This window comes from Mesocricetus auratus, unplaced genomic scaffold (genome assembly GCF_017639785.1).
Source record: "Mesocricetus auratus isolate SY011 unplaced genomic scaffold, BCM_Maur_2.0 Super-Scaffold_100007, whole genome shotgun sequence".
Lineage (NCBI taxonomy): Eukaryota > Metazoa > Chordata > Mammalia > Rodentia > Cricetidae > Mesocricetus > Mesocricetus auratus.
The window spans coordinates 38,452,395-38,470,959 of NW_024429191.1; the positions used below are offsets into that span (position 1 = coordinate 38,452,395).

At 48.8% G+C, this 18,565-nt stretch overlaps 1 protein-coding gene across 2 annotated transcripts in view; it reads right to left on the reverse strand.

The window, feature by feature from the left end:
* Positions 1–360: 360 nt before the first annotated feature.
* Wnt3a (Wnt family member 3A) overlaps positions 361–18,565 on the reverse strand; it is a 43,535-nt gene continuing 25,330 nt past the window's right edge. Inside the window, exons 3-5 of one of the 2 annotated variants that reach the window (XM_040748733.1) lie at positions 7,645–7,910; positions 1,904–2,408; positions 361–1,287 (exon numbers count right to left, since the gene is read on the reverse strand). In XM_040748733.1, coding sequence (XP_040604667.1) covers positions 1,929–2,408; positions 7,645–7,910 — 746 coding nt within the window. In that variant the 3' untranslated portion in view covers positions 361–1,287; positions 1,904–1,928. Of the gene's footprint in view, positions 2,409–7,644; positions 7,911–18,565 lie in introns of both variants that reach the window. The other variant, XM_005067699.4, reaches the window with a different exon arrangement.

An 18,565-nucleotide genomic window follows, 5' to 3' on the forward strand; every position in this document is an offset into this window, starting at 1 on the left:
GCTTTCTTAAAACCCCATCTGCACCTCTCTGAGCTCTCAGATCTGCTCTATACCACAGGTTGCTACAGTTGACTAGCTCCTTTCCCGACTTAGCTATTTCTAGTCTTTCTTCTTGGAGTGTCTGGGCCCACAGACTTCCCTGGAGGCTTGCTGATGCCCTCTGCTTGGTTCTGAGACCCAGTCCCTGAGCTGGCATCTTCAGGTCACCAAGATAGTGCAGACCCACCACAAATGATAAAGACAGGGAAATGTGAATTACCCTTGGTAGATCAGCACAGAACGCCATATCAAACCCCATCAATATGTGCGGCTCAGACATGTTAATAAAAGGGAAAATCTAGTGCAAACCACAGACTTGGGGGTTTTTTTCTCTCTCTTTTTTACTTTCCCCATTATTTGAAACAAACATCCTATAAACTAAAATAATTTCTTTCATAGAAAGAAAAAAAGAAAAGAGTCACGTTTGTCCAGTTCCAGTGATGGTGGATATAGCAGCATTGGAAATAAAATTACAACTCCAAACGCAAAGTTCCAGGCAGAAGACAGTCACCGTGCAGAAGACAGTCACCATGTGTGGCCTCTCTTCGGTGCTCTTGGGGCACACTCCTATGTGGCCACATCCCCTCCCCTGCCTGGAGGTGGGGACAATTCACAGTAGCAGTGATTCAGGAAGCTCTTGTGGCAGATGGCCTGCAATGTCTCTCTTCCAGGCCAGACAAGACTCAAGAGAACAGGCTAGTGGCCAACAGATCTGGTGACCATTGCCTAAACAGCAGGTTCTGGGGATCAGTCCTGAACATGGGGGCCTCCAGGAGACACCTTGTCTCTGCAGTCTGTGCCCTAATGTCCCTGAAGTTCCTACAACTCAAAGTGAGGCCAGTATCTCTGAGCACCTTTGGGTCCTGGACATCACTGACCAGATGAGCTGGAAAGGTTTCCTGCGAGTAGATCTGAGTGTTGGATGTCAGAGCAGAGACAGGCGATGGTGGGAAGATGCCAGGCTCTAGGATCCTTCCTAGCAGCCCCAACCCCAAGTACCCTCTCTACTCAGGATAGAGCTCTGTTCCATACTTGGTCACTTGAACTCTGAGGGGACTGCAAATCTTCCTCAGGAGAGATCTAGTAAGGAGGATAGGAACACACAGGCAGAAGGAGTGCAGGGCTTGGAAAAGGGTTTCCAGGCATGGGGGCAGGATCTGGCGTCACCCCTGAGTTCTTCATGGCTCATTCTGCCAGGAGATCCTGCCATGCACAGATGAGGCTTGCAGGTGGAACCGTACACGGAGACTGAAAAGGAGCCATATGGTGGCTGAATCACCTGCTCAGAGCCTAAGCTTACTCAGGAGCTCCTCCTTCCCTGGAGCTCTGTCCCAGGAGTCCTTAGTGATGCCTTGCCTCACCCCAACAGAAGAGGGTCTCCTTCCTTTCTTCTTGCTCAGACATTCCACCAATTCAGGGTGAAGTCCCACCCCCACTGGATCCCCAAGCCTAGTAGGGCCCATCCTGAAGCATCTTCTCAATCTATCTAGAGCAGGGCCTCTGGGAGGAGAGACACCCGCCCATCCACGAACCCCATCTAGTTAAGGAGTTGCTCACCTGTCCTGGTTTGAACCCTGTAGGGTCAAGGGAAGAGCCCAACCCTCCCCGTCCCAGATTGGAATTCCACCCCTAGGTAGAGCCCCATCCTGGGTAGAAATCCCGAATCCCAGGCAGGAGCCTCTCCGCTAAAAAGGAACCCAGACCCCAAGTAAGAGCTCCGGCTGAAGGCAGAAACTGGGTCTCTAGGTAGGAGCCCCTCACAGGCAGGAGCCCTACCCTCAAGTAGAAACTGGATCCTCAGGTATGAGACCCCTTCAAGTAGGAACCCCGCCCCCAGGTAGGAACCCTGCCCCTAAATATGAACCTTGCTTCCTCCGTTAGGAACCCTCCTACTTGCAGGTGTGTACGTCATAGACGCGTGTGCACTCCTGGCAACTGACGTAGCAGCACCAGTGGAAAACACAGTGGCACTTCTCCCTTCTTCGCTCAGTGCGCGCGTTATGGCCGCGCCCGCAGCAGAGCAGGTCACACCCGTCTATGCCGTGGGAGCTCACGTTGCAGGTGCGGTCGCGCGTCCCGAAGGAGCCGGTTTCAGGGTTCGGTTCACAGAAGTTGGGCGAGGCCTCGTAGTAGACCAGGTCGCGCTCTGTGGGCACCTTGAAGTATGTGTAACGTGGCCTCAGGGTCTCCACCCAGCCACGAGACTCACGGTGTTTCTCCACCACCATCTCGGAAGCGCTGTCATACTTGTCTTTGAGGAAATCCCCGACAGTGCGGAAGTCGGGCTGCGACCACCAGCACGTCTTCACTTCGCAGCTGCCGGATAGTCCGTGGCATTTACACTTGAGGTGCATGTGACTGGCGATGGCCTGAGGAGGCAAGCACATAAGCCTGTGTCTACTCCTGGTGCGGCTCAACCAGGGGGCCTGCTCTTTGCATTCAGCCCACCTACTCCAAAAAGCCCCTGAGACTCCTCTCTATGGCACCGAGTGCCATACCTTCCCTGTGGTGACCCAGCCAGGTCCAAGGCTTCAGTGGCCTGGGAGCTGCTTTCTCTATATAGACCCAGCTAATCCTCTTTCCAGGGGTGTTTGAGACAGAGTGCAGGAAGCACGGAGCTTCAGGCAGTGTGAGGATGCTGGAGGGAAGATGTGGGGAGCTGGCCAGAGCTATGGGCTTGGTGTAAAAACTAGGAGTACAGAGCAGGGGCTCTTAGACTGGTCCTTATACTCACAGGGCCCTGGATGAACAGAAGTTTTCCCTATGGACAACAGAGACCTTGCTCCTCCTCATGGGGAAGAGGTAGAGGTGCTTCAAGAATCCTGCCTCCCTTTCCTTAGGGAAAGGGGTGGGGACAAGGGGGCATACAATCATCAGAACAGTCTCCAGTGACCCTCCCTACTACATACAGGGGTTACTCCCTGTGTCTCTGCTCCAGACTTCAACACCTCCTTGCGTCTTTCCTTTCTGTGCAAACACACACACTGAGTCTCTAAGCCTTAGCTTGAGAAAAGCATGCAGGATGTTGCATTCATAATTTCAACATCCACTGTGCTACTGAAATAACAAGCTGGCCCTGGGGGTAGCTTCTGTTTAGATCTGGCTGTGGTCCAGGTTCTCATGCTGGATGCTCAGCCCCAAGGGTGGTGATGCTAAGAACTTGAAGAGGTCTTCGTTGAAAGGGAAGAATATGTACCCCTTGATAGTCTATAGTACAAAGGGAACACCACAGCAGACAAAGAACTGCTTCAAATGATGTGGGAGGTTTTTAATGTTCAAACAGAAAAATATTTTTTTCATTTTGAGACAGGTTCTTTCTCACTATGCACACACTTCTTTCTCACTTAGTACATAGCCCATGCTAGCCTTGAACTTGTGACAATGTTGCCTGTGCCTCCAAGTGCTGGAATTACAGATATGCACTACAGTGCCTGGTTGAAATAATTTTTCAGGTGATAGGAACGCTTCCTACCCTGATCTGATCATGATGTTTTATAGTCACATATTGAAAGGTCTCATTGCAGCCCTTAAGTGTGATCTATAATGATGGTAGTTAAAATATTTTAAATGGAGTCAGGAAACTTATGTTAGAAGCTTCACTCTCAAGGACCTTGCCTGCTGCCCACTTGCTCTGGAAAACTACCAGAAGAAGTCTGAGAGTCTGAGACACAGGCCATCTCCATGTATTCCTTGGCCCCTACCTTCCCAAAAGTGATAGTTCACCTGTCAGAAAGCAGAAGTCAAGAGTCTAGGATCTGGGAATCTCTCTCTCTCTCTCTCTCTCTCTCTCTCTCTCTCTCTCTCTCTCTCTCTCTCTCTCTCTCTCTCTCTCTCTCTCTCTCTCCATAATTCCCCTGTATAGAGGAAGACCAGCCCATCATGATGGTACATGACTATAATCTAAGTGAATTGAGAGTTGGAGGCTAGTCTGAGCTACACTGTAAGACTCTTTCAAAAGGCTCCAAGTGTATTTAACTGGGTATTCTTTCAATATAACTACCTGAAAGCTAAACTACCCAAGCAGCTCTGAGTGCGGCTTGCAAGGATTTGTATTAGAAAGCATCGGCTTAAGGCTTCAATCATTCTGGGTTCAGATCTGCTTGCACCTCATCTAACTCTCAGCTGCTGCTTCATCCTTCCTATCGAACTGGCCCATGGGCGTGGTAGAATAACGCCCCGCCTGGCTTGTCCAGCTTGCCTAATACCCACATTCCTCTCTTTTGCCGCCAGACTTCTGAGAGAGACTCTTTCCATCTCTCCTTTCTCTGTCTCTCTTGTTTTTGTTTTACTTGGCCAAATATCTCAATAGCAGCTGAGACCTGCTGGTTAAAGCAGGGATCCTGGCCAGTGCTCACCTGTGTGGCATAGTTCCTGGCCATGCAAGACAGTGCCTTCCAGTAAGCAGGGCTGTCATGGCACTTGTCTTTCTTCTTCATTTTTGAATGGAAGGTATTGTCTGTTGCTTTCTTACCATGAAGTGTTGAAATTTACTACTCTCTCTCACCTCTCACTACACACCTACACCCTCCCTGTTTTCTGCCCTAAACACCATAGGATGATCTCTCCCTTCAATACTCACTGCTGATGGCACTGGCTGTGTCAGCAGGCGTATGCAAAGGTGACATTTTCTTTCCCATACAACTTTCTGTTATGTGATTAACACACCTGTCATAGGTCAGCCCTGTGTTTTCTCATCTCCAAACATCCTCTTGAGATGTCCAAACATCAGGGCTAGGGATGAAACTTGGTTGGTATGGCATCTGCCTAGAATGCTGGGCATGAAGCCCTGGATTTGATCCCTAGCATCTCATAAACTGAATGTGGTAGTGTGTGTCCCCAGTCCCAGCACATGGGAGGTGGAAGCAGGAGTTTGGAAGACGGTCATTCTTAGCTACATAGAGAATTCAGTGCCAGCTTGGAATACATGAAGTTTGCATCAAAAACCAAAAAGGGCTGGTGAGGTAGCAGGTAAAGGTCTGGCCACTAAGTTAGTTGCACGTTTCATGACAGGGAACTACATGGTGGCATGAGAAAACCGACTCTTGAAGTTGTCCCCTAACTTCTACACACACACTGTGAAACACACATCTACACACACACACACACACACACACACACACACACACACACACCTTTAATAAAAACATTAAAACCCCCAAAAGATATTTTCTCATTTCACCTTCAAGACATCCTTTTGCCATCTGGTAAATTTTGTGAAATGGTACTGTCTGAACACAATCTATTCTATTGTACTATCCCCTTCATAGTGCAGCTGGGAATGAAATTATTAATTTAAAATCATTTTGTCACTCAGAATTCTCAAAGTGTTGCTCTATTTTCTTCTAGTTTCCAATAATGTCTTTTGATACCCCATCCTTGGCAAGAACACGAGGTATTCTCTTTGAAGCTTGGAGGGTTTCTCTAGGTTACAGGTTCTGAACTTCCCCATTTTGTTTTTCGAGACAGGATTTCTCTGTAGCTTTGGAGTCTGTTCTGGAACTCACTCTGTAGACTAGGCTGGCCTCGAACTCACAGAGATCCGCCTGCCTCTGCCTCCCAAGTGCTGAAACTAAAAAGGTGTGCCTCATTATTGCCTGGTTGGCTTTCTCCATTTTTTAAAGGTTAAAATGTGTATGTGTGTGTTTGCTTGCATGTGTGTTCAGGTGTCAGAAGAGGGTAGCAGGTGTCTTGGAGCTGGAGTTACAGCCAGTTATGAGCCACCCTATGTAGGTGCCAAGGCCCAAATACTAGTCTTTTTTTTTTTTTTTTATGAGACCGGGTTTCTCTGTATTGTTTTGGAGGCTATCCTGGAACTCGCTCTGTAGACCAGGCTGGCCTCGAACTCACAGAGATCTGCTTGCCTCTGTCTCTCAAGTGCTGGGATTAAAGGCATGTGCCACCAACGTCTGGCTAACTGTGTCATCTTTTAGGCCCAGTATTTTTAATTTCTAAGAGCTCTTTCTCATTCCTTTTTAAAATTAACATATTGTTCCAATGTCACAGGGACAGTGATCTCTCCGAGGACACTGATAGTTTTTTTTTTTTTTTTTTGGTTTTTATGAGACAGGGTTCTCTGTATTGTTTTGGAGGCTATCGGTCCAGCCCGCCTCGAACTCACAGAGATCCGCCTGCCTCTGCCTCCCGAGTGCTGGGATTAAAGGCGTGTGCCACCACCACCCGGCAGTTTGTTTTTTTCTTACAGTGCTTATTTTATGCACATTCTGTTTGTTTTTTAAATAAAAAGATTTGTTTGCTTTTTGAGACAAGGTCTCACTATATAGCCTCAAACTCACAATATAGCACAGGCTCAAACTCATTACCCTATTGCCTCAGCCTCCCAAGTGCTGTCATTGCTGACCTGAATCATCACATCTAGTTAAACTCTTGGTTTTTGTTTGTTTTATTGTATAATTCCTGAAAATTCTGCTTTTTGTGTTTTCTTTCTTTTTTTGAGGGGGAGGGTGGGGTGGAGAGTCAGGGTCTTGATTTGTAGCCCCAGCTGGCCTGGAACTCTCTATGTAAGCCAGGCTGGCCTCAGAACTCAGAGACCCACTCATCTCTGCTAAGATTAAAAACCTGCACCACTGCTCACCCCCACCCCTGCTGCTTTCTGGAAATTCCTGCAGGTGGGAGGCAATTATCACAACACTCACTATAAGGTGATCCAACTGCCATGTTTTAGGAACCCCCTCCATTTATTCTGGGAGACCTGGGATCCCCAGAGGAGACCATCCTATCCTTTGTCTGAAGGATATGTGGATTTGAGCTAGTGTTTAACTTTAGGAATAGGTAGAGTATGATGTACAGAGTAAGTTTCACTGTGACAGCTTGTCCTTGGGCATGCTTGGCATTTCCAAATGTCTGCTACAGTGAAGGACAGGCAGGTACCTAGCCACAGGAGCTTGGCAGAGGAGCCAACAGTTATGAAATGCTTGCTTGCTTTTGGAGACAGGGTCTTGTACAAGGTTGGCCTCAAACATTATGTAATAGAAGCTAACCTTGAACGTCTGATCCTCCTGCCTTGTAGTGACTGAGTGTTGGGATTACAGGTCTGTACCACCATTCCTGGTTTTAAATGCCTGTAAAATACACTTTGAATAAATGTCTCTGTTTTCACCACCATAGTTGGCTCTGTTGCTCATGACAGACATTCCTGGGTGGTGTAAGGTCCCTCTCCCGTTGATGACTCAGTTCTCGGCTCTGATATACCACTGAACTCTACGCATCTGGAGTCTCGTCTCTGGGAAGGAAGCAGGGCTCTGTGTGTGAGGTGACACTAAGCATATTTGAGGGTGAGCTGCTGCAGTAAAGCTTGTCTGTGTATGAAAGTACAGACCTTCACCTTCTTCTGAAATCTCAGCATCAGCCCCCGAAGACCAGGGATACCCAAAGGAAGGCAAATAAAAGGCTATACCCAGGTATAGCCAGAGGAAGGGACCTTCAACAATGCTCTGTTATCCCTGTTCTGTTCCAGATTCTTGTGTTCTCATCATTCCCTCCCTCCTTCCCTCCCTCCCTCCCCTCCTCTTTCTCTCTTCCTCCCTCTGGGCACCCCAGTGAACAAGCAGCTCTTGCTTTTGGAACCCTAGGGTTCTGTGTACATACCTGGCGCCCAGCCTCGTTGTTGTGACGGTTCATGGCAGAGCGGGCATCTGGCCTGTTCTCCCTGGCATCAGCAAACTCCCGAGACACCATTCCGCCAAATTCAATGTCCTCGCTACAACCGCCCCACTTCCAGCCCTCGCCTGGGGAGCCCTGGAGGCGGCTACTGCACCCACAGATGGCGGCTGAGCCCTCTGCACAGGAGCGGGTCACTGCAAAGGCCACTCCAGCAGAGGCAATGGCATGAACAAAGGCTGACTCCCGAGTGGCTGCAGAGGAAGGAGATAGCGGTTATGAAGGTCAGATGAGGAGGGCTTCAGTCCTAAAGACAGGAATCAAAAACCAGGGCTGAGACAGGACTTGGTACACACAGTACCTTACCATTGTGCTTCTAGGGCTCTTCTCTGAAGAACATTGACCATAATCACCAGTGTTCCAAGTGTTTTCCTTAAGTGTGCACCTCTCTCTCTCTCTCTCTCTCTCTCTCTCTCTCTCTCTCTCTCTCTCTCTCTCTCTGTGTGTGTGTGTGTGTGTGTGTGTGTGTGTGTGTGTGTGTGTGAAGGCACATGGACCTGTAGTGGAATCCCAATCACTCCAGAGGTGGGAACTAAAGAACAGAGCTTCAGGCTCATCCCTAACTCAGATAGTTCAAGGCTTACTTGGGCTATATGAGACCCTGTCTCAGAAAAACAAGAAAAATTAGATCTTTAACACTATAACATTAAAAATAAACAATTAAAGGTAATAAAAGATTTTTAGAGCAGAACTTGTTACACACCTGTAATGCCTGCACTTGGAAGACTGAGGCAGGAGGATTACTTTGAGTTCATGGCCAACCAGGACAGCTCTTCTTGGTTGTCTACTTAACTAGATCTGGAATTAACTAAAGCTGAAGCTGCCAGCCAGGCAATGGTGGTGCATGCCTTTAATCCCAGCACTTGTGAGGCAGAGGCAGGCGGACCTCTGTGAGTTTGAGACCAGCCTGGTCTACAGAGCAAGTTCCAGGATAGCCTCCAAAACAACACAGAGAAACCCGGTCTCGAAAAACCAAAAACCAAACCAAACCAAACCAAAACTGAAGCTGCTGGGTACACCTGTGAGAGATTTTTTTTCTTTTTGTTTTTCAAGTCAGGGTTCCTCTGTGTAGCTCTGGCTGCCTGCCCTGGAATTTGCTCTGTAGACCAGGTGGCCTTGAACTCAGAGATCCACTTACCTCTGCCTCCTGAGGGCTGTGATAAAAGGCATGTACCACCACTGTATGGCTTTTTTTTTTTAAGACAAGGTCCCTACACAACCCTGGGCTGTCCTGGAACTCACTGTGTAGACCAAGCTGTCCTAGAATGCACAGAGATCCACCTGCCTGATGGGGTTGTCTTCTGTGTATATGTTTCTTTTATTGGTTGATGAATAAAATACTGTGTGGCTAGTGACCAGGAAGGAAGAATAGGCGGGGCTACCAGAGGAGGAGAATTCTGGGAAGTGTAGGCAGACAGGAGTTGTCATATAGAGTCTAGGAAGAGAGGTCGCACAAAGTGTTCTCTAATAAGATGAGACCGTATGGAAATACTTAGATTAATAGAAATGGGTTAATAAAACATAGCTGGCCAATAAGAAGCCCTAGTCACCGATCAACAGTTTTAAATTAATATACGTCTCTGAGTATTCATTTTGCTTTGCTTTTTGCCTGCTTGCCCTCACTCTCATTGGTAAGTCCATTCCTTCACTGGTATTAGAACCTACTTCTTTGGGATTCTGATGTATACTGAAGGCCCACTGAGACATACAGCCTTTTAGACCAGACAAATACTGGATTCTTGGACTTTGTGTTAGAAGACAGTCATTGTACTAGCCAGAACACAGCCTGTAAGCCACTCTGATAAATCCCACTAGGGATCCAGAAAGTACACAGCCTGATGCCCAGTACCTCTACTCAGGGTGCAATGCAAACCAATAAGGGGCTATCTCATGCAAACACGGGACAGTCAGGAGAGTGAGGGTTAGTAAAGCTGTGAAGAAAAGACAGCCTTGCAAAGGAGATTGGCGCATGGAAAATGTTCACCATGTGAGAGTCAGTTTGGCAATACAGGTCTCCCCCTTACCAGAGGCTTCAGTTACCTTAGCTTGTCACATTTGGGTGCCTAGAGAGATGGCTAGTGGAAGGTTGCTTATCTAGCATTCATGAGGCCCTAGTTTTATCCCCAGTACCACATATACACAAGGAAAATTCCAGAAATAAGTTTTTAAATTGCATGTTCTGAGCCGTGTGGTGAAGTTTCAGGCTGTCCTGTGCTGATCCTTCCTGAGACATACCTAACTGTGCAAAGTATCCAGATAGTCTCTCAGTCGTTGTCTGGGGATCAGACAGACAGTTGCAGTTTCAACGTCATAATGCTTGTGGCTAAGCCATTCTTGTTTGACCTAATGGTGGCTCTGAAATCAAGAGTGGTAAAACTGGCATCTGGATATGCCCAAGGAAAGCCACAGAGTAAGAGAAAGTTCTCAACTTAATAAAAGTGAAGAGCAACCACATGCTGAAGCTATAAAGACTAGTAAGAACAAATACCCATGGAACTCAGGAGGAGGAGGAGAAGAAACTCACACCAGTTTTGTTATCATCCAGCTACAAAACACACAAGCAACTCATAAAGAAAACTTAGCAATGAGATTCTTAGCAATGAGGTTCCATGTAACCTAACCAAAGCTTTGATATAACTGTTCTGTTTAGATTGGCCATTAAATCTCACTGTGTCTAACATATATGAAGTTTTATCACAGGTCTGCACATACAGGAAAAACAACAGTCTAGACTTTGGTATTATCCTGACTGCAGGCATCCACTGCAGGTCTAGACCAGAGGCCTCAGATTGAGCAGGCAAATCACATGGATGGATCATGAAATGATCAATCAGATCATATTGACTAAAAAGGCAGAAAACAAATCACAGGTGAATAGTATTCCATTTTTTATATACACAAAAATTTCATTATCCATTCATCTGTTGATAGACAACTAGGTTAATTGCAATTCTATGCTATAGTGATTAAGCAGCAATAAACTTTTGGGATGCAACTATTCTTATGGTAGAGTTTGGAGTTCTCTATGTCCATGAGGGAAAAAGTGGAGTCACATGGTAGTTCTAATTTTCATTTTTTGAGAATCCCCAAACTGATTTCTATAATGGCTGTATTAATTTGCACCTCCCCCAACCGTGAATAAGTGTTCCTTACAGAGATAAAGCATGTTCTCCTCTGTCACCAGATAACAGGTGTGCCTGGTGCTTGTTGCATGATAAACCTGGCGTTCCAAGCAATAAGGATATGCATCTGACACACTGACTAGCAAAGATTTTACAAACCTATCTAGAAACCATTCCAGACTGAATACCCCACAGGCCTGCAAGAGGAGCTATACACAGGATCTCTTGGGCTGGGGACTCTCTACTACAAGTGGGGTGGTGTCACTGAGCTCCTGGGCAGAAACTCCCAATCACCTCTTGGGATTATGAGACTCTTCACAGAGAGTTGTGGCCTCCTCAACTCCTCCACACATAGGGAGCTGTCATTCTGGGAGACATACTAAGAACACAGTGTGAGTCATGGTTACCCCTTGCTGGCTGGCAAAGACCTCACGGAGCTGTTGGCCCTCTCTATGGACTCGTGCCTCTCCCTGGATGGCCCTGCAGACTCCAGACAGTTGCTCTGTCCCCAACCTGGGGCACTGCCAGAGCCTGGATAGCCATGTAGAAGTCCAGTCTCTTCCCACTACTTCCCACAGGAAGTTGGCTGGCCAGAAACAGCCACTCTGGATTCTAGAAGATGGACACAGAGTCTATCTTCTACCAGAATCACTTGGACTGTCACCCAGCCTTTAGTTACCTCCATTAGCCATGCACACAGTTGCCTAGCTGCATGCCCACTGCCAGTGTGACATACGGCCCTCCTGAAGTTATTTAAAACTTGTTCACTGCCAGTCTTGTGTTCCTCTTCTCAGCCACTCACTGGCCTCTAGCCATAGTCAGCCTTGTTCTTCCCTAGGTTCGGGCTGCCACTGTTCGGCTCTGTAGCATGGCAACCAAGGTCCTGGGCACTGTCTACCCAACATGTGGCTTCTGGCTCCCTGGAATGCCAGCTGTGGCTATTCCTCAACAGGTGTTCAGCCTGCTGGAATTAATTGCCAGCTCAGAGCCTCCCCAAGGGTGGGATCTGTATCTTGCCCACTGTTTACTTCCATTCCAGAACACAGGCTACCTCTTAGATATCCGTACTGGGGGAAAGGGCAGAAGTCCTGGACTGTAAAGGGCGGTAAGTCTACCCTGGGGAGGCGGACCCCAGCTGAGACCCTACTGCAATGTGTGTTCTTGAATGGAACCAGAATAGACTCTTCACTCTTTCCCAGTATTTTTTTCGGGGGGAGGGGTGTAGTTTTCAGGACAGTTCTCTGTGTAACAGCTCTGGCTGTCCTGGAACTCACTTTGTAGACCAGAGTGACCTCGAATTCACAGAGATCAGCCTGCCTCTGCCTCCCGAGTGCTGGGGTTAAAGGCGTTCGCCACCAACACCCAGCCAGCCCCAGCATTCTTGAAAAGCCTTCCATCCTGCTTTCCTTTCCCAGTACAAGCGTGCAACCCAGGGATGACCTAGGGCCGAGGTGCCCGTGGGTAAGCACCAGCCCCACTAGACACACCCACCTGCCCTCCTGCCGTCCACTTAGCAAAGCCCTAGCCTTATTTTTTCTATTTCTTTTTTTAGGCAGGGACTTGCTTGCCTGCAGCTTACTGTGTAGCCTAGGATGACCCTGAGCTCTACCAGGTGCTGGAATTACAGCTGTGTGCTACCACACCTAGTTTTAAGTGGTGCTGGAAATGGAACCTGGGGATTTGTCCGTGCTAGGCAAAGACTACCAACTGAGCTTCATCTCCAGCTCCTATTTTATCTCTGAAGGAGCCAAGTCGCTCTTCCTGGTGCCTCTAAGTCTTTGGCCTCCTCTGTCTTTCTGCACAGAGCCTGAGTCTGGGCCAGGGGCCTAGAGCTACCTCCTCCTGGGTGTGACTCAGAATCCCTCTGTCTGCACCCACACATTCCAAGTCTGGAGGCAACTCTGGGTTACCTTATACGGCCCAAGTGTCACCCAAATGCCCCTCCCCCTCCCTTCTTGGCTTTAAAAGATAAGGGGGCCAGCACTTTGGGCCTTGCCCTTGCCCTGCCCAGAACAAGGGCTTCAGGCTCCCTGCTTATCAGGACCCAAGTAAACAGCCTGGAGCAGGTAGACACACTTGAGGGGAAGGGCACTCAGGAGACGACAGAGCAGCACAGAGCTTAAACTTGAAATGGACAATAGCTCATTCTTGGTCAGCTCTGTCACCAGCAAGCTGGAAAGTGCTCCCTTTTCATTGAGCCTCAGTTTCCCCTGGTGTCAAATGAGGAGGAGAGGCTCCTGATCAAGTCAAGGCAGGGCAAGGCAGGTTCTGGAGCTGACTTTCAATTGACTGGGGAAGAAATTAAGACCAGAAGCCTCTACAGATCGGTCCAGAAACTCCATTCAAGGAGCCCAAGAGGAACTGCAGGCTGCAAGCCCGCAGGCCAGATGGATGGGAATTGGTACATTATGGTAAAAGAAGGCCGAATGAAAGCTGCAGGGAAGGTTCTCAGCAGCCCCTCCCCCACCCAAGATACTGGTCAGTTAATTATGAGGGGAAATGTTTGACTCTGTGTTGGAGAAATCTGGCACATACCTTGTTTCTTGTTTTTTTGGATACAGGTTTTCATAGCCCAGACTGGCCTCAAACGTGTGATCCTCCTGCCTCCCTTTTATGCACTTGGATTACAGAAGTGAACCACCACACCCATCTGGTAGACACCATCTTAATTTCAGCAAGGAATGGAGTTTACATTCCTAGCAGTGAGTAGATACCATCTGCCTCCCAAGAAGGACTGCATTGTTTCCAAGATTTTCTTGCTATAAATGTATAATTTGCACTTCATGGTTTGGAGACAACTGCTAAAGCCAGATTAAGGTCCTTCATACAAAATGGTGATCTTGGCAGCAAAGAAGGGAAGGATAGTGGAGTTCAAGGGACATGGAGACAAAAGTGGGTCATCCAAGTCAGGTTGGCTTTGGCTTTCAGGGTTTTTTTGTTTTTTTGGGTTTTTTTTGCACTTTGCTTTGTTTTTTTTTTTCAAGACAATGTTTCTTCATGTATTCCTAGCTGTCCTGGAACTCACTCTGTACACCAGGCTGTCCTCAGACTCACAGGGATCTGTCTGCCTCTGCCTCTCCAGTGCTGGGATTAAAGGTGTGCGCTACTACCGCCTAACAAGATCACGTTTTTTTTTTTAAAGATTTATTTATTATGTATACAGTATTCTGCCTGCATTCATATCTGCATCCCAGAAGAGGGTGCCAGATCTCATTACAGATGGTTGTGAGCCACCATGTGGTTGCTGGGAATTGAACTCGGGTCCTCTGGAGGAGTAGTCAGTGCTCTTAACCTCTGAGCCATCTCTCCAGCCCCAAGATCACAGTTTTGATGGATTCGGTATGACCTTGTACCACAGCAGTATGGAAGGCTGCGTGAGGGGACCTGAGATTTCTATACCACTCCTGCAATGCTTCTCTATGCTTCAGGTATTTAATAATAATCAAGAACATGTCTGCAGTATACCCAGAAAAAAGGTTCCAGAATGCTCAGGGGATGTCCTACGATGTCAAGGATATTAATCCAGCAAGATTGGTTTTACCCAGGAGGTATGGGCAAGACTCAAGATTCATATACTTCCAAGGATCTTGGGAACAGCCACATTCTCTCAGATAGGAAATCCATTGCTTTCATCAGATTCCCATAGGGTTTTAGAACAAGCATTGAGAATGAACCACTGTCCCAGAGCTATCTCCCTTGCAGAGATGGGAATAGGGCTCTCCCAAGACCCCTGGGGGAAGACGCAGCAGCTTAGTCACCCCAGCAAAGTATTCTGTCACGGCAACACCTGTTAGAGGCTTCCGTTTCTGTTGACTCAGCAGAGGTGATCAGCAAAAAGGTGAAGACTTCCAGGTGAGGGAAGTGTACCTCACTCTGGAAAACAAGTGAATCAGTCCAGGCAGTAGCCAGATGCCTGGTTTCAAACGGGTGTTAGATGTCAGATGAAGAAGAGGTGGGTTCCCATGGGCTACTGAGCCCAGGACTCCTACAGACAACTGCTGCCTGTGGGACAGAGGTGAGATCTTCAGACCCAAGACTGCCTGTCCATCAGGTACAGGTAAAGGTGAAGAAAAGGGGAAGCAAATTCGAAGGCAGGTGTCATAGCTCATGCCCATAATCCCAGCATCAGGAAGGCTGAGGTGGGAGGATTATGAATTGAGGCCAGTGTCTCTTCAGTCAGATCCTGGGAGGTGGGGAGTGAATTCTCCAGAAACAATCCCAGAGGCTAGCCTTGCTGTGGTTTTACTGGGTTTAAGCAAAGTATCACTTATCTAGGCTTCATTTCCATTCATCTGCTTCATTATTTATCATTCATCCATCCTCCACCAAATGCCATCCATTCTGTCATCTGCCTGCTATCTACCTATCATATACTCATTATCCACCTACTATCCAACCATCTTTTCACCCATCCATTCTCCTCTGTCCCTCCAGCCACCTACCATCCATCTACCCAACTATTCAGAATATGAGAGTCCACGAAGAGCTAGGCACTAGGCTCAGAACTGGACATGCCAAGTGAGTAACACACAAGATGTTTGCTCTCAAGAGCCGGGGATGAGCAGAGCATGGTGGTATGTTCTTTTGGTATTTTATTTTTACTTATTTTAGGGTTATGTACATTGGTGCTTGTCTGCGTGAGGTGTTGAGTCCCCTAGAACTGGAGTTACTGAGGATCGGTGTAGCCCCAGATGCCACGTGGCTGCTGGGAATTGAACCTAGGTCCTCTGGAAGAGCAGCCAGTGCTCTTAACCACTGAGTCATCTATCCAAACCCCAATGGTGGTATATTCTTAATCCCAGCATTTGGAAGGTGGAAGCAGTAGGACCAGCTTAAAGTCATCCTCTGTGCGTGTGTATGTTTATTGAAAGCACCTACTATTAGTGGTTTCATGTTAATCTGTGTCTTAAATCAAGTAGTAAATTTTTTTTATGAAATTGGGTGCACCAAAGTTTGGTGCTTATATGTTTAGGATAGTATGTTATGTTATGTAATATATACGTTCCGGGACCAGTTAGCTACCCCTGTTGAACCTACCCTGCACAGAGCCAGAACCAGGGAATTTTAGGATTACCTATTGCACACTGCACCATACGCCTGCCACACCCCTCCGAAGACACACAGAAAGGTTAGCCTGAGTGTGTCAGGCATCTCCCTCCAGATGGTGCCCCGTCCCCTTAATTTCCAGACTCCAAATGAGAGATCACTCCGCTGCCCACAGGTGGGAAGAAAGAAGGCCAAGTCCCTTACAGTCCAACTATGACACAACCATAATTGCTCAGACTGGCAAGACCCTGCAGGTATGGGAGCACCACCTTGCTTGGGAGTGTCAATCTCCTGTCACCTCGAGGAAGGACAAACCATCCTTTCCATTCTGATGTCTGAAAGTGCTTCTAGAGCATTCGGTGGGTGGGCACCCCTTCCCCCTCCAGCGTTCAGCACAGCAGGCTGAGGGCAGACAGGAGGATCGGTGCAGCCCCAGCTGGTAGCTTGCAACCCCAGACCCCGCCCTGGCGCCTCCCCTCCGAGGCTGCCCACCGTCCCTCCTTCCCCAGGCCCTTTTCCTGGCCTCGAGGAGCCGGGCGGCCCGGAGGGGGTGTCGCGGTGGCATTTGGTAATCACACGGAGGCACAAAAGGCCCCGGAGCCACCTGAGAGCGGAATGCGCCGGAGCCCCACCGTGGCCGCGGCCCCTGACACCGCCCGGGCCCGCGCGGCCGGGCGCCTGGCTGACCTGCTGGGGCTGATGAATCCAGCTTTGTGCGACACTGTCACGCCGCGTTAGCCCCACAATGGCCAGCGATATTTTATATGAATTTCCCCCTGGCCGGTGATTAGGCGATCGCCGGCCAGTCATAGCAACCTGGAAGTATGCGCTGCCCGCCGCGCCGTCGGGCGCGAGGGGAAATCCTCTTTCAGACGCTTTAATTCAACACCCCGAAGGGCGTGTGAATCGCCAACAGCATTTTCACTTTTCCCTTGTGCTTAATCTTGTCGTCCTCGCAGGGACATTGTGCTCCGAGCCGAGCTCAGTGGGATGTCGGCCGGGGTCCCCCCTCCCACAGCGGAGAGTTAATGATATACCGGAGAGGCCCCCAGAGCCAGGGGAGCCCCCACCCCCAATGCATCGTAAATGGTTACACTTTCGGATGGGGGGTTCAAGGGTCGCAACCTGGATTTGGGGACTCTGCTTCCCTAAAAAGCTGCCCTTTCTGTCCCTCCAGAGCCCTAGACTCCGGGTATCTCACGGGCTGGCCCCATTGGAGCTGGTCCTTCCATAGGCTGAGCACACAGAAAGGTGGAGGACCACCCCCTGAGGGGCCACGATGCTGAGGCCAGTCATCAGGAAGGGGGCTTGTCTGGGGGAGGGGAAGAGGCCAGGCTGCCATTCCCTGCTCAGACCCCAAGTAGAGCAGGGAGTAAGTTGGGAAGAAATTAAGTTCCTCCCTGGGTTGGCCATGGGCAGGGACCTAAGTACCCAGCAGACACTGAGTCTACTGTCCATAAGCGCCTTCCTCTGTCACTTGTTGTGACTCCAGAAGTCCAGTCACTATGTGCTGTGAGTATGGCTATCCTGGAGGTATATCTCAGGAGGGAGGGGTGGACCAGACCCAACACAAGGTAAGAGGCTCATGCTGGGGACACTGTCCAGGTCAGTGAGGTCCAAATGAAGGCTTCACAGTGAATAAGGGTTGCCTGTACAGGCAAAGCAGGCCCCGGGAGCCCTTACCAGTGGAGACCACACCCACTAGGCATGCAACCACGGGTAGGTTAGGCCTTTCCTTCATATGGAGCCATTTAGACCCAGGAACTTCTGAGGACCCCTAGGCATGGCCATCTCAGTATGCAGGCAGATAGAGACCCCAGTTTCCATGGCTGTGGGCTCCAGGCTCCATACCATGCTCCTTTATGTCCTAGATGCAAATGTCCCACTCTGCCAGAAGAATCTGTGTCCTTACAAGGCCACGTGTTGTGCAAGAGCCTGCTTCCCGAACTCCGGGCCCCATGTCCTCCGTACCTCCCACTAGTCTCCTAGCCGGCCCAGCTGTTTTATTGACCTCCATCCTGTGAACCTTGCCTCTGGACAGGCTCACCCTGACCAGCTTTTGCTGCAACCATCCCACCCATTTCACCTTGCCAGAGGTCAAGACAAGGAGTCACCTAGGGCCTGCCTCCAAGTCCGGGGCCTGCCCCAAGGGACGTATAAACTGCTCATAGTCATCCTGTAGTCAGAATTCTTCAAATGCTTCCTGACCCAAGGCAGGAGGAACAAGAGCAGAGCAATCTAGAACCCAGCTCAGCATCCAGGGGCTGGAGCTTCCTCAGGCTCAGCGTAGCACCCTGGGACTAAGGCCTGACAGCTAAATGGTGGATGGTAAGGGGTAAGGTGTGAGCACACACTTTGTCATGTGCATACACAGGGCCCCATTCACACATGCATGCTCAGTGCAAACACGTGCACAATGTACATGGACACACCCACCCAGAGATGCTTGGGCACCTACATGTGTATATATAATGCATGTGAGCACACATATATGTATATTTGCATGTAACTCCCATTCACACATCAACACACATACATGCAATACACATGCATGCACACACAGGTGCACAAATGTATGTGCACACTGGCATATGCACACATCTGCACACATTTATACATAGCACACACATTCATCTACTGACACACATATGTAAGGCACATCCACACAGATGCACACGGAC